Source organism: Cokeromyces recurvatus (genome assembly GCF_025118155.1).
Source record: "Cokeromyces recurvatus strain NRRL 2243 chromosome Unknown BX663scaffold_51, whole genome shotgun sequence".
NCBI lineage: Eukaryota > Fungi > Mucoromycota > Mucoromycetes > Mucorales > Mucoraceae > Cokeromyces > Cokeromyces recurvatus.
Window position 1 is genome coordinate 121,742 of NW_026251437.1, and position 11,757 is coordinate 133,498.

General features: G+C 31.3%; 4 protein-coding genes across 4 annotated transcripts; 3 read left to right on the top strand and 1 right to left on the bottom strand.

Moving 5' to 3' along the window:
* Positions 1–463: 463 nt before the first annotated feature.
* BX663DRAFT_556489 (uncharacterized protein) lies at positions 464–2,088 on the top strand (the record flags this gene model as incomplete). The annotated part of the gene is made up of 6 exons (XM_051531719.1): positions 464–518; positions 654–719; positions 795–1,172; positions 1,229–1,462; positions 1,531–1,682; positions 1,747–2,088. The coding sequence occupies 6 exons, from the start codon at positions 464–466 to the stop codon at positions 2,086–2,088; spliced, it is 1,227 nt and encodes a 408-aa protein (XP_051377731.1).
* An 83-nt stretch (positions 2,089–2,171) lies between these two features.
* Positions 2,172–6,257, bottom strand: BX663DRAFT_490671 (uncharacterized protein; the record flags this gene model as incomplete). The annotated part of the gene is made up of 8 exons (XM_051524972.1): positions 2,172–2,292; positions 2,396–2,542; positions 2,630–4,093; positions 4,147–4,148; positions 4,205–5,233; positions 5,315–5,478; positions 5,541–5,720; positions 5,927–6,257. The coding sequence occupies 8 exons, from the start codon at positions 6,255–6,257 to the stop codon at positions 2,172–2,174; spliced, it is 3,438 nt and encodes a 1,145-aa protein (XP_051377732.1).
* Positions 6,258–7,811: 1,554 nt separating this feature from the next.
* Positions 7,812–8,782, top strand: BX663DRAFT_527415 (uncharacterized protein). Its single transcript, XM_051530037.1, has 2 exons — positions 7,812–7,983; positions 8,039–8,782. The coding sequence occupies exons 1-2, from the start codon at positions 7,942–7,944 to the stop codon at positions 8,492–8,494; spliced, it is 498 nt and encodes a 165-aa protein (XP_051377733.1). The 5' UTR covers positions 7,812–7,941; the 3' UTR covers positions 8,495–8,782.
* Positions 8,751–10,009, top strand: BX663DRAFT_527416 (uncharacterized protein). Its single transcript, XM_051530038.1, has 5 exons — positions 8,751–9,074; positions 9,161–9,298; positions 9,396–9,653; positions 9,734–9,804; positions 9,870–10,009. The coding sequence occupies exons 1-5, from the start codon at positions 8,794–8,796 to the stop codon at positions 9,899–9,901; spliced, it is 780 nt and encodes a 259-aa protein (XP_051377734.1). The 5' UTR covers positions 8,751–8,793; the 3' UTR covers positions 9,902–10,009.
* The last annotated feature ends 1,748 nt before the right edge of the window (positions 10,010–11,757 follow it).

Sequence of the window (11,757 nt, forward strand, 5' to 3'; positions counted from 1 at the left end):
TGAGGAGTATCAATTAAGACGTAAATGGGAAAATAAAATAAAATAGGAGTAGGTGAACTGATAGATCCATTGTACACTAGAAAGAAAGGGCAATACATCTACACTGTCTTTTAATCATAAACAGGTGGTAACAAGATTTGATTAAAAGACTAAACCCAGGTGTAGGAGGGTAGAAGAACAGAATAGTTCTAATAAGTTACTCGACTCAAACAGTTGTCTTACTTTACAATGAATAACGTGAAATACATTTAAAAAAAGAACAGATTCGTATGTTTAATAACTTTTTTTCTGCTTTGTTTATCAATTTATTGAGATATATTATATGCAGAAGAAGAAAAGTATAATACTTGTGTGCAGTATTTAATTAAAATGACTGGAGATGCAAATCCTGCCTCTATTTTAACTTCAGACAGAATTCGTGTATTACATACCTTTTTATTCTTCCTTATCTTCTTCTTCTAGAATGGATGAAGATTCAATTGAATATTATTTTAATTCGATTAAAGACTTTTATGCAGGTAAAACAACAATGATATATCCTATCAGTTTTAAATAATAAAAGAATAACAAAAAAAGAACTTGCTTTCTATTTGCTTCACTGCCAAAAAAAAAAGAGTTAGATTATCTATTGTTAAATAATTATTATAAATCAGATAATAAAGAACTACTTATTGAAACCAATATTACAAAATACATTCGCTTCTTAAAAAGATATTCAAGTAAAAAAAAACAAAAAAATTGAATTGTTTATCCTACTTTTTGTTACCATGTAGTAACATGTTTGCACGTTATAGATGAATATGTATCCAATAACCAGGAATTAAGTCAAGCAGCTTATAGATTAATTGACTCTACACTATTTTTAGAAAATAGTACTTTAATCTTGAGTCATCTAATCAATCTTGCTTTATCAACTACTCTTGATGACACACATTTATGGATTGTATATGGACTGTTATATTATATTGGAAAAGAAGATCCAAGATGGATGAATTTTATTGTTATTAAAGCATCCTCCTCTTCTTCTTCTCATTGTTACATGCATAACCCATTATTATCAAAACTATTATCAGAAATGCAATCCTTTAAGGGAGGTTATCAGTGTATGTCTTTAACACTACAATTCTTGTATGAAATGTATAAAGTAACAAAAGCAAGTCAAATTGATCTTGGTAATAACTAGGATGCATTTATAATTTGATGATACATGGTTAACCTCATGATATAGAATCCACATTGTCTTTCCAATCTATTAACTTTCTCTTTCAATTGGTGGAATCAACAACTGAAGATTCGCAAGAAGCATTTAATTACCAATTTATAAACGTTTTATTAGTCTTGAATGAGCAATATATGATGAATACTGATGTGGAGAATAAAGTGTTGAACGTTTTATCTACGAGATTAAGAACATCACCTATTTTTGCACAAAATTTAATTTTCATGTTAAATCGTTCATCAGGTATTTGTTGTATACATGTACAAAAAAAAAAAGAGAGAAACATTCATATATATTTGAATCATGTATAGAAGATGAATGTACTCAAGTTTTAATCTTAAAGTTATTATATGGCATATTTACAAGATCTGATTTATTTGATTTCTTTTATATCAATGATCTTCATGTTTTAATTGATATTATATTACGTGAACTGGACTCTTTAGATGATAATAAAACTAGGGTAACTATGATTATGCAGATAAGCTAAATTTAAAACAAAAAAATATATATATACATTTATAAAGCTTTGTAATAGTTATTTAAGAGTATTGGAGCCATTATTAACAAATACACCATTAAAACAACAAAAGTCCTTTTATAAAAAACATGAAATTCATCAAGTCTTGTGTTCACTTATTACACCTTATTTACATCGAACTGTAAAGACGTCTACAAGAAAACTTGTCAAGGAAATATTAGAAAAATGGTGGGAGACGATATGTAATAAACCTGTAGCTCCTCTTTTAGGTATTCATGTTAAACATGCTATTATCGAAAGTGGTATAAATCAGCAACAGCGTAATCATAATAATGCAGTTATCATGTCTGAACCACCTTCAGATTCTGAAGATCTTAAAATGGGATAAGAATAGAACAGAATAAATAGAGATCATATACGTTATATTATATTATATTCTATACATATACATTTTATATATGTGTTTTATTATTATACAAGTCCAAAACCTTTGGTATTCTCAATTGCAGTAATTAATCTATCTCGAAGCTTTTGTCGAGTTGAATATTCTGGTAATAAAAGTCTACTAAAACATGTAAGGGCAGTAGGTAATCTATGTATAAATAAATGTATGTATAGATTATTTAGTTTTGTTTCTCTCTTTATCTCTCTTTTTTTTTTCTCTTCTTCTTTCTCCTTTTTTTTTTCTTTCTTACCTATCACTATCAGGTCCATTTCTTTGAATGTAAAATGATAATTCTTTTAATCCACCTACAGGTATACGGTCACTTGCTGTAACAAATAATAAAAGTTGTTTCTTTTGCTCGTTTGTTAAATCATGATGTACTACAGACCAAAATTGTCTATTCAATATTTTTTAAAAAAAAAAAAAAACGAGTCAATTATATAACATAATAGATAAGATAAGGCTTATATATATATATATTTACCGAATAGTAGGATGATCTACATTATAACCATCATCATATTCTGCAATACTTTCTAATTCGGCCATATTGAGCTCTATCGCATCTGGCCCTTCACGAAGACCACAGGCAACCATCTCTAATTCCTCTGCAGTACAAAGATGAAGTGCTCGACTGCCAATCACACTCCACATACCACGACGTAAGGCCAAGATAGGTTCACGCTGTGCAGTATACATGAAATAGCGACAATAATCTTGTACATAAGCCTCTCGGTTCTTGTTCGTCACCGACACAACCTCTCCTTCCTTCTTCATTAATGAGGTCGTGACCACGCCTTGGCCAAAGACATCCATTGAAATTTCATAATCTCGACAAAATACATCTTCAACGTCACCCTCAAATTCTAATAGCTGTCGTAAACCATGTCCTAATGCAGGCCATCCCTCCTCAAGGTCCTCTAGAGTAAAGATCTGACCACGTTCTGCCATGATATCAATCAGAGCTTCATTCGGCATCACAACGGCCTTCCATAAGACCTTTGGGAATTGCAAGTTCATGATAACACCATTATAGATCGAGAGACCCATCATGATACCTACCATCTCATACATACGAATATCATATTCAGCAACGGGCCGGATCCAACAGAGTCGTGTGGTTTCATCTTGTTGAAAGAGCCCCCATTCATCTGACACAAGTTTCTCAAATAAAACACCAAAGAATTCCTTTTGAACACCTCCTTGGTCTACACCTTCTTCACCCCCATCTACAAATTTCACTTTCAGGGGCTTCTTAAGATCACTCCATTTACGTGAGACCTCTGTCCAGGTATCGGAAATGAAATGATCGCGTCGAATCTCCAGATAGAGATAAGGACAAGTAGCGCTTTGTAAATTTGTTTCTAAAGTTTTCAACATGCGGGGAGCTTCGGATAAAAGCTTTTGAGCATGGACAACAAGGGTATGATTTACACAAGCATCTTCATATTCAAGTGACATCTGTGACATGGCATCCATTAAAACAATTTTACGTTTGATAGAGGGTGGTAATAGGAAAGGGTAGCTAAACCATGAGAATTGATATTCATTTTCAAAGGGATAAGGTGAATTGGATGTGGATGTGGTGGCGGCGGTGGTAGTGGTGGTGGTGGTGATGAAGAAGAGTCTAGACTTACGTTGTTGTTCTGTTTCTCGATATCTACTTTGTATATGTCCTTGACCTTCTCCATAGGTTAATACACGTTTCCAAATACGATATTCATTTTTGATGTTGAGTCTTTTACATATATCATCACTATAGAAAATAGAAGGTGACACGATAGGTGAAGAAGGGGTCATCATATTTCCTTGATACATTAGTTCAAGACACTTTAAAGCCATAATGACTGTATCTTCTAGTCCATGCTTATAAGGCCCTGTATGGAAATGATCTAAAAGATATTGTTGTAATTCTTGAACAATATATTTCATACGTGTAGGGTCCAACCTACATTACATATATAAAAGAAATGAATTCAGAAAAAAAAAATCAACTTTTACAACTATATATACACACACATATATATATAGTGTATTAATAATTATCACGTTACCTTACTATCATGCTTTGTAGAATTTTTCGAATTATAGAATCTTTTTTATGTGCAATTTTGCAAAGAACTAAAATTAATTTTTGCATCAAGATGGTATGACTTGTTGAAGAGATTGATGTGACGACTCTCATTTGGTAAGTTGATACATCATCCAAGTTAGCCACTAAAGCAGCTAGTCCATCTTGTTCTTTTCGTTGTATCTTTTCTTTACAACAAAGGATCCATTCAATGACGGCCATCAAGGAACGACACCATTCATACATCATATGAACAGTAGTATCGTTTTCTTCTGTAACTACATGATCTATTTCCGTTAGTGATTCTACATTTAATATCATACGATCCAGTAGAGTTTCAAAACTATCAGAGATTGCTTCCATCATATCAATTTGGCGTAAGCTCTTCTTCTGTTTATCCACTCTTAACCGTTTATCACTCTCTACAGATGATTCCTCCTGTGGAATCACTAATTGATAAAATCGAGATAAATGTTGAAGATTAATAAAATGAATAGGCTGTTTCATCCATGCAGAATTTAATAATTGAGGATGAAGAAAACTATTGCCAATGCCTTCCCAGTTTTGAAAGATGGATCGACACCATAGGGAGGACTCTTCCTTCGAAATTGATTTTGTTACGACTATTTGGTGTAAATGCTCAATAGCAGTATCCAAATTGATCGTAATGGGTAGAAGAGCTAGAAGTGTTCCTTCAGAAAATAAGGCCTCCTCCTCTTCATGATGATAACAGCTATTTGTGTCATGATCAAGTTGATAATAACCCTCATCTTCTGGTTGCTGTTGGTGTTGGTGTTTTTCTAGCTCTCTGTTTGTATATAGATCATATTCTTCTTCATCAGAATCAGACAGGTTTTCATCACTTTTATTATTAGTACTACTAAAATAATTAAATAGTTTCCAGAAATCTGTAGTCCAGTGATAGGTATCCTGTTTAATGGTACATTTCTTTTTTGAATTTGATTGAACAGAGATATAGTTACTGCTATTATCTTTTTCTTCTTCTTGAAATTGATGCTGATGCAATAATTTAGAAAAAGGTGAAGATGAAAATAAAGTTTGTAGAAATGGTTTCGGTCCCTGCTGATGTTTATTTACTTTATTCATGCTCTGATCCTGTATTTTATCAGAATGATGATCGACAGTTAGTATTTCTTTTTTAATATAATGTTTATCTAAACAAAGTCGAGAAGATCCTGGCATAGATGCTAACTGAATTGCCATAACCAAGGCTGCTTGAGGTTGTAAACTCATTATACCCCCTTTTATAAAGAAATAAGATTAAGATTTTCATTTATTTATTTATTTATTTATTTATTTTTACCAGAAGCACAAAACTTGTTTCTACAATCTTTCCTTTGACAGCCAATAGTTAATTGTTGAAAATACTCTTCAATACGTTCCTCATATTCATTTGTTGCATGTTTTAATTTTTCTCGTCGATGAAGCTTATTGTTTTTATTTATTTGTTTTTCATAACGAATTGTGCTTGACTTGGGTATAGCTGTTCATCATGGTGAGCATAATAATCATGTTAGATAATAATAATAATAAAAAAAATAAATATACATGTATACAGAACTAGTAGTTGATTACCATTTGTATTACTTGCTATTTTTGATGCTGTTTTTAAATGAAAGGGATGGTCTCTTTTTAACAAATGCTCTTTATTATTATTATTGTTGTTGTTGTTGTTATTGTTATTATTACTATTAGCATTTAAATCCGTAGGAGAAAGTCTAATCGATTTTAAGTTTAAGCCATTTGTCGAAGCTGTTGTCGTACTAGCATTAGTCGTACTTGATGAAGCATTTGCACTTGGCGATGTAGGAAAGGATGAATGCCGTTTATTATTATCATCTGTTGTATTCGATGACTTTGGTATACTCAAGTAATCAACAACAACATTATTAGTAAAATATATATCACTGGGTTTTTCGTCTATTAATGATTCTTCTGTTTGTTGTTGCTGAGAAGTAGAAACATTTCGAGTTATAAATGAAGTTGATGAAGTTGTCCGAGAATCTATATGATTAGGCATAAAAAATAAAAATGAATTATATGAAAATAATAAGTTTAGTTTTAGTAATAATAATAATTATAATAGAATTTAAAAAAAAAAAAAAATACATAGAATCATCATTAGATACGTAGTTTTAAATTTAATATTAAATTATGATTGGATAATATAAAATATCCAATCAAAAAAAAAAAACTGTTTTGTTCAAAAAATAGAAAAGTACTAAAAAGGATTTATTTGCATTGCATAGTCCATTAAACAAAAAAAAAATGGATATTATTACATCAACATTCATTATATAATAAAACATAAGGTTATCTGTTTGTTTGTATATAAAGTTATATCTATTATAAAAATGCTGATTTTATTTATAGTAATGATAATACTTATTATTGTAAATAGAATTGAAAATTAGACTAACAAAGTAAATACGAATGAAAGGAGTCTATTGAATACAACGATCTCTATTTTTTCTTAAATAAAGATCATTGATTATCTATTAAGTTAGCAGTCAATCATAATAATAGATAGCTTGAAGGTGATGAAAATAGCCTCTAGCCTCGCCTATGCTATATATAAATTTAACTACTATAATACATGTTACGTTTCTTTCTTTTTTTGCAAGTCAATAGCAATTATATAATAAACGTGACTGCTGTTATCATTATAAATTAGAATGGATCAATAAAAATTTCTACATTATAAAGACGTAATTTGAATCATTTGTTTGAATACATATAATACGTATAATCCATCATACTTGATAAGTTCCATAAATGATAGCCTATAGTATATATATAAATAAATGTATATATATATGTATTTATGTATATATTTATATGAATATATTCAAAATTAATACATGAATTTTGATTGGTTTACTGATATATAAATTACTCTTCCTTGTGATTGGATGATTTAAGGCGCATGGGTTCATGCCGACTATTTTTGGTGGTTATAATGTACACCTTTTGCCAAAATAATATTGTAAGAAAAAAAAAGAAAATAAAGTGTTGCACTTTTAAAAGAAACAGTATAGTATGTTTTCACTGTATACATACATATAAATACATATGTGTGTATGTGTCATAGATATACAGTAAGAGCAACGCCAAAGGGCAATTTTTTTTTAATAAAAAGGTGGGGAAGAAAAAAAGCTCAAAGGGTCGGCCAACAGCATCTCGGATAAGTAGCGATCTTGTGATTTACGATTCCGTATACACAGACCTGGCTCTTAAGAGAAAAAAAACAATTTGATTCAAAGTTAGATTCACAGTTACATTGTTATTTAGGGCAATACAGTATGAAGAATAGCAACGATAATAATAAATAAGTACTTGACATTTCAAGGATTGATTTTTATATACATATTGAGAGGCTTATTGCACTAAAAAGAAAAGATAAGATAAGCCCTTTGGCGTTGCTCTTACTGTATATCTATGACACATACATACATATGTATTTATTTGTATGTATAGATTTGTATACATATTGAAAACATACAACACTATTTTTTTTTTCTTAGATGCATACGATGCTGTTTTTTTTTAAAGTGCGGCACTTTAATTATTTTTTCTTGCGACATCATTTTGACAAAAAGTGGATTATAAAATAAATACATAAAACGTTATCAAATCATCATTCCTTTTATTTATTTTTTTAAATATTTGTTTTATTTTATTTTTTTAGTCTTTCTTCTTTTATTATGTCTCAACCAACACAACAACTACCACAAGATATGTCTAATGTAAAGAAAGAAAGAAAGAAAGAATTGGCATATTTATTTATCTTATTTACTTTAGTTGATGCATCGAATGAAAGCACGATTAGCATTGGCCAATTTCAAACGTGAACATGGCTTTGAAAATATAGATCTTCGAACGTTAGAATCTAGTTTATATGAAGATAAATTAAAACCCCTTCAACAAGTTGCAAAAGTAACTACTATTTCATCACCTTTACTTGATAAGAAACGTAAAAAACTTATGTCACATCATCGATTTTATCCTACATCACCACCAATGCAACACAATGATATGGATAGGTTAATAAAGAAAAACGCGTCAAGATCACCTGCAAATATTCCTTTATCAGAAACAAGACTTCAACATCCTTATAAACGACATTATTATTCTACTACTCCTAATGCAGTGAACACGACTACATCACGTAAACTATCAGCTACACTCTCTTCAGATGATGAAGATGCTGCGCACCTATTAGTTTTGATGCATCAAAGCCCAACCATGAGTTCCTAATTTATTTTATTTTATTTTTATTTATTTATTTATTTATTTTTTATATATCATTAGAATTAATTCTTCACTGTAAATATATACTTGTTTTATTTTATTTATTTTATTTATATGCACACATACATCACCTTTTATTTTGTACTCTTTATTATTTGATGCATGCATGCTACTCCATCCTTATGTCTTCTTCATCGGGATTTTAATAAAAAAACACTCTTTTTTTGGATTTTTTTTTTAACTATTATTCTATTTGTCAATTCTTTTGTTCTATTTCTTCTTTCTTCACATTTTATTATTAACTTATGGGCGTTTACTTGGCATCAGTTACTGGTTCAAATATATTAGGATTCTCAAATCCTGCTTATATTCCAGCTACTTCACTATTTTCATTTCATCCAATAATATTTACTTATTTCATCTTGGCTACTTTCCTTGTTCCTTATCCTATGTATCGTTTTATTGCTAAGAGATATAAATGGGAAACAAATCATAAAACTGTAGCTCGGCATTGGAGTGATACGATGTTAGCCTTTAGTTATGGGGTCATTTTATTTGTATTTGGAAATTATACCCGAACTTTTAGGTAATTTAGATTCAAGATATACATAAATGTGGCATTCTGTACACTGACTGACTCTTTCTTTCTTTCTCTTTTGGGAGGAAATATAGTTGGATTACCATCATTACTTTTTACCCTTCTTTATTTGCCTATGGTCTCATTGCTGAACTACCATTTGCAAAGACGTCTTTACCTGATATAAAAAATTGGCCAAAATCAATGTGGATACTCTTTTTAGTAGCATTAAGGTAATAAATAACAGATACGATATAGGATAAATGTATATATTAAATAAAAAATAAAATTTTTCTTTTTTCCTCTTTACTATTTTATATGTAATAAAAGTGTGATATTAGCATTTGCAGGCATACATATTTATATAGCATCACAACTTGAATTACCTTTTGTGATTTATTATGTCTGCAGCTTGTTGATCCCTGGCTTCTTTTTAACTGTTGCTATTCTCTTGATCAAAGAAACGAATACACCTATTTTATCTCATAAATGGAGGCAACATCAAGAAGACCAAAGTACAAGTCATCGAAAAGTGAGTTTACACATTCATCATTGGCAAATATTTTATACTTTAGCATTTTATACAAGGTAAAGAAGATAAATAGATACATGTATATACATATATACATTTCTTCACTTTTTACTTTAACTTGCATAGTGGTGGTTAGGTTTATGCATCCTATTTCTCAAGTTGCATCTGGTATTGTTCTCGCTTGTTATATGCAAGGCATTTATGCATGTAAATAGAATAGTCTATCTGTATTATATATGAATATTTATTTCGGTTTCTTTTTTTTTTATTAGATGGTTATGATCCTTTAGTGAATGATGACTAGTTTTCATGTATGAGTTGGAGACTATATAATATATACCCTCAGCTTCTCCTTACACCCTACCCTAAAAACCCTCTTCCTTTATACACAAATACATATACATATATATATATATAATAACTAGCTACTATCCATAAATACATGACTTGATATCGCCTATCTATTTTTAAATTATTAAACTTTTATTTGAAATAGTGTATACATGTGTTCCTTTTTTTTTTTCCTTCTACATTGAATCTGTATTTGTTGTACGATTAAATTCTGAGTTTTATTATTATTATTATTATTATTTTTTTTTTTTTTTTAAATTTTTTGGCAATGAGCATGTAGCGACGAAATAAATGCGCAATATTGCCCGAGCCAGTTATAGAGGGGAAATAAGAATAAAAACCTTCCTAAAGGACAAGAAGGGAAAAAGGAAAACGAGAAGGAAAAAGAAAAGAGCAGTATTTTGGAATTAAGAGAAAATATAAGGGGGAAAAAGCGAAAAAGTGAGAAGAAACAATTTAAAAAATCAAATAAGACCAAAGTGACCAGGAAGACACACACTATTACTTGGATAACCAATTCAACAGCTTGAGACCAGGGTCGATAGGATCAGGAGGAAATTCATCATGGAAGTAGTAATCAAGTTCATGTAGAATTGTACAAAGAATAGGCCATAAAGTATACCAGCTCGTACAATCAGAAGGACGACGAGGTTTATGTAGTGGAAGCAAGTTGAGGAGGAACGAGATGGGATCTTCGACTGAAGTAGGCATGTAGAGACGATGATGTACATGTAAGCACTCAATAGCATGTTGCCGGCTCCAATTATGAGACGGATGAAAGATACATTCTTTAGGTTTACCACCCGGTAGCCAGCCAAGTCGCCAACGAAGCACTCGGCTACGTTCTGAGGTAGTCATTGGTAAGTAAAGGATGGGATCCAATTCAAGAGTGGGGCGTGAGGAAGACAATAGGAGTGAATTAGTATCTTGACGAAGATTTTGAAATTGATCATCTAGAAACTTAGCACGAAGAGTGTAGAATTGTTTTCGGTCGAGCGTTGAGATATTTGGTGAGCATAGGTGTGTCCACATTGTAGTTTGAGTCAATTTATACCAGTGGGAATGACTATTTGAGAGCTGAACATGAGGCAAAAGATGGGCAAGAAGAGTATCTGCTGGTAATTGGGAAGTTCGAAAGAGGTATTGCGCTTGGAGGACTGCAATACGGGTCTTCATGGATGGTAGGTTGACAAGGTGAAGCATGACTTTCGCCGAAGACCGTGAGTGACCACCAAAGATACGTCGAATACATGAATTTTGAAAGGTATCCAGTGCTTTGGTAAGTTTAGCAGAGAGAGGACTAATTGCAAGACCATAATCTAACTGAGAGCGAACCATTTGACTATAAAAACGACATGCAAGCAGAGGTGGAAGACCTTTGGAGTTGAGACCAATAGCAGCAAGTTGATTCATAGTGAGAGAGGCTTTATTGATATTATGTTGGATTAGAGCAGCATAATCAATTAGACCACCAGGTTTTAGAGGAACACCAAGATAAGAAAAGGAGGATTCTTTGGAAATAGCAGTACCATATAATTGATATGGTTGAGGATCATTGGTAGGAGCGACTATGACACATTTTAATGGGTTCCACCGATAACCTAAGGAGTAACTATGAACTTCGCATTGGTGTAGTAAAGAAGCGAGTTTCTCAGGGGAGGCAATAAGGACGACATCATCAGCATAGAGTAGACAATTAAGGGACGGTACAAATGTAGTAACTACATCAGTAGTGGAGGAGTCATTGAGTTGGTGTGGTAACCTCAAACGAGCTGGAAGTTGGTTGATATAGATTGAATATAGGAACGG

What these genes read in the sequence shown, in the direction of transcription:
- BX663DRAFT_527415 (XM_051530037.1), top strand. Translation starts at nt 7,942, where the DNA reads ATGTCTCAACCAACACAACAACTACCACAAGATATGTCTAAT. An exon ending in TACCACAAGATATGTCTAAT is followed by an intron (nt 7,984 to 8,038) that starts GTAAAGAAAGAA and finishes TATTTACTTTAG; the next exon opens with TTGATGCATCGAATGAAAGC.
- BX663DRAFT_527416 (XM_051530038.1), top strand. Translation starts at nt 8,794, where the DNA reads ATGGGCGTTTACTTGGCATCAGTTACTGGTTCAAATATATTAGGATTC. An exon ending in AATTATACCCGAACTTTTAG is followed by an intron (nt 9,075 to 9,160) that starts GTAATTTAGATT and finishes GAGGAAATATAG; the next exon opens with TTGGATTACCATCATTACTT. An exon ending in ACTTTAGCATTTTATACAAG is followed by an intron (nt 9,654 to 9,733) that starts GTAAAGAAGATA and finishes AGTGGTGGTTAG; the next exon opens with GTTTATGCATCCTATTTCTC.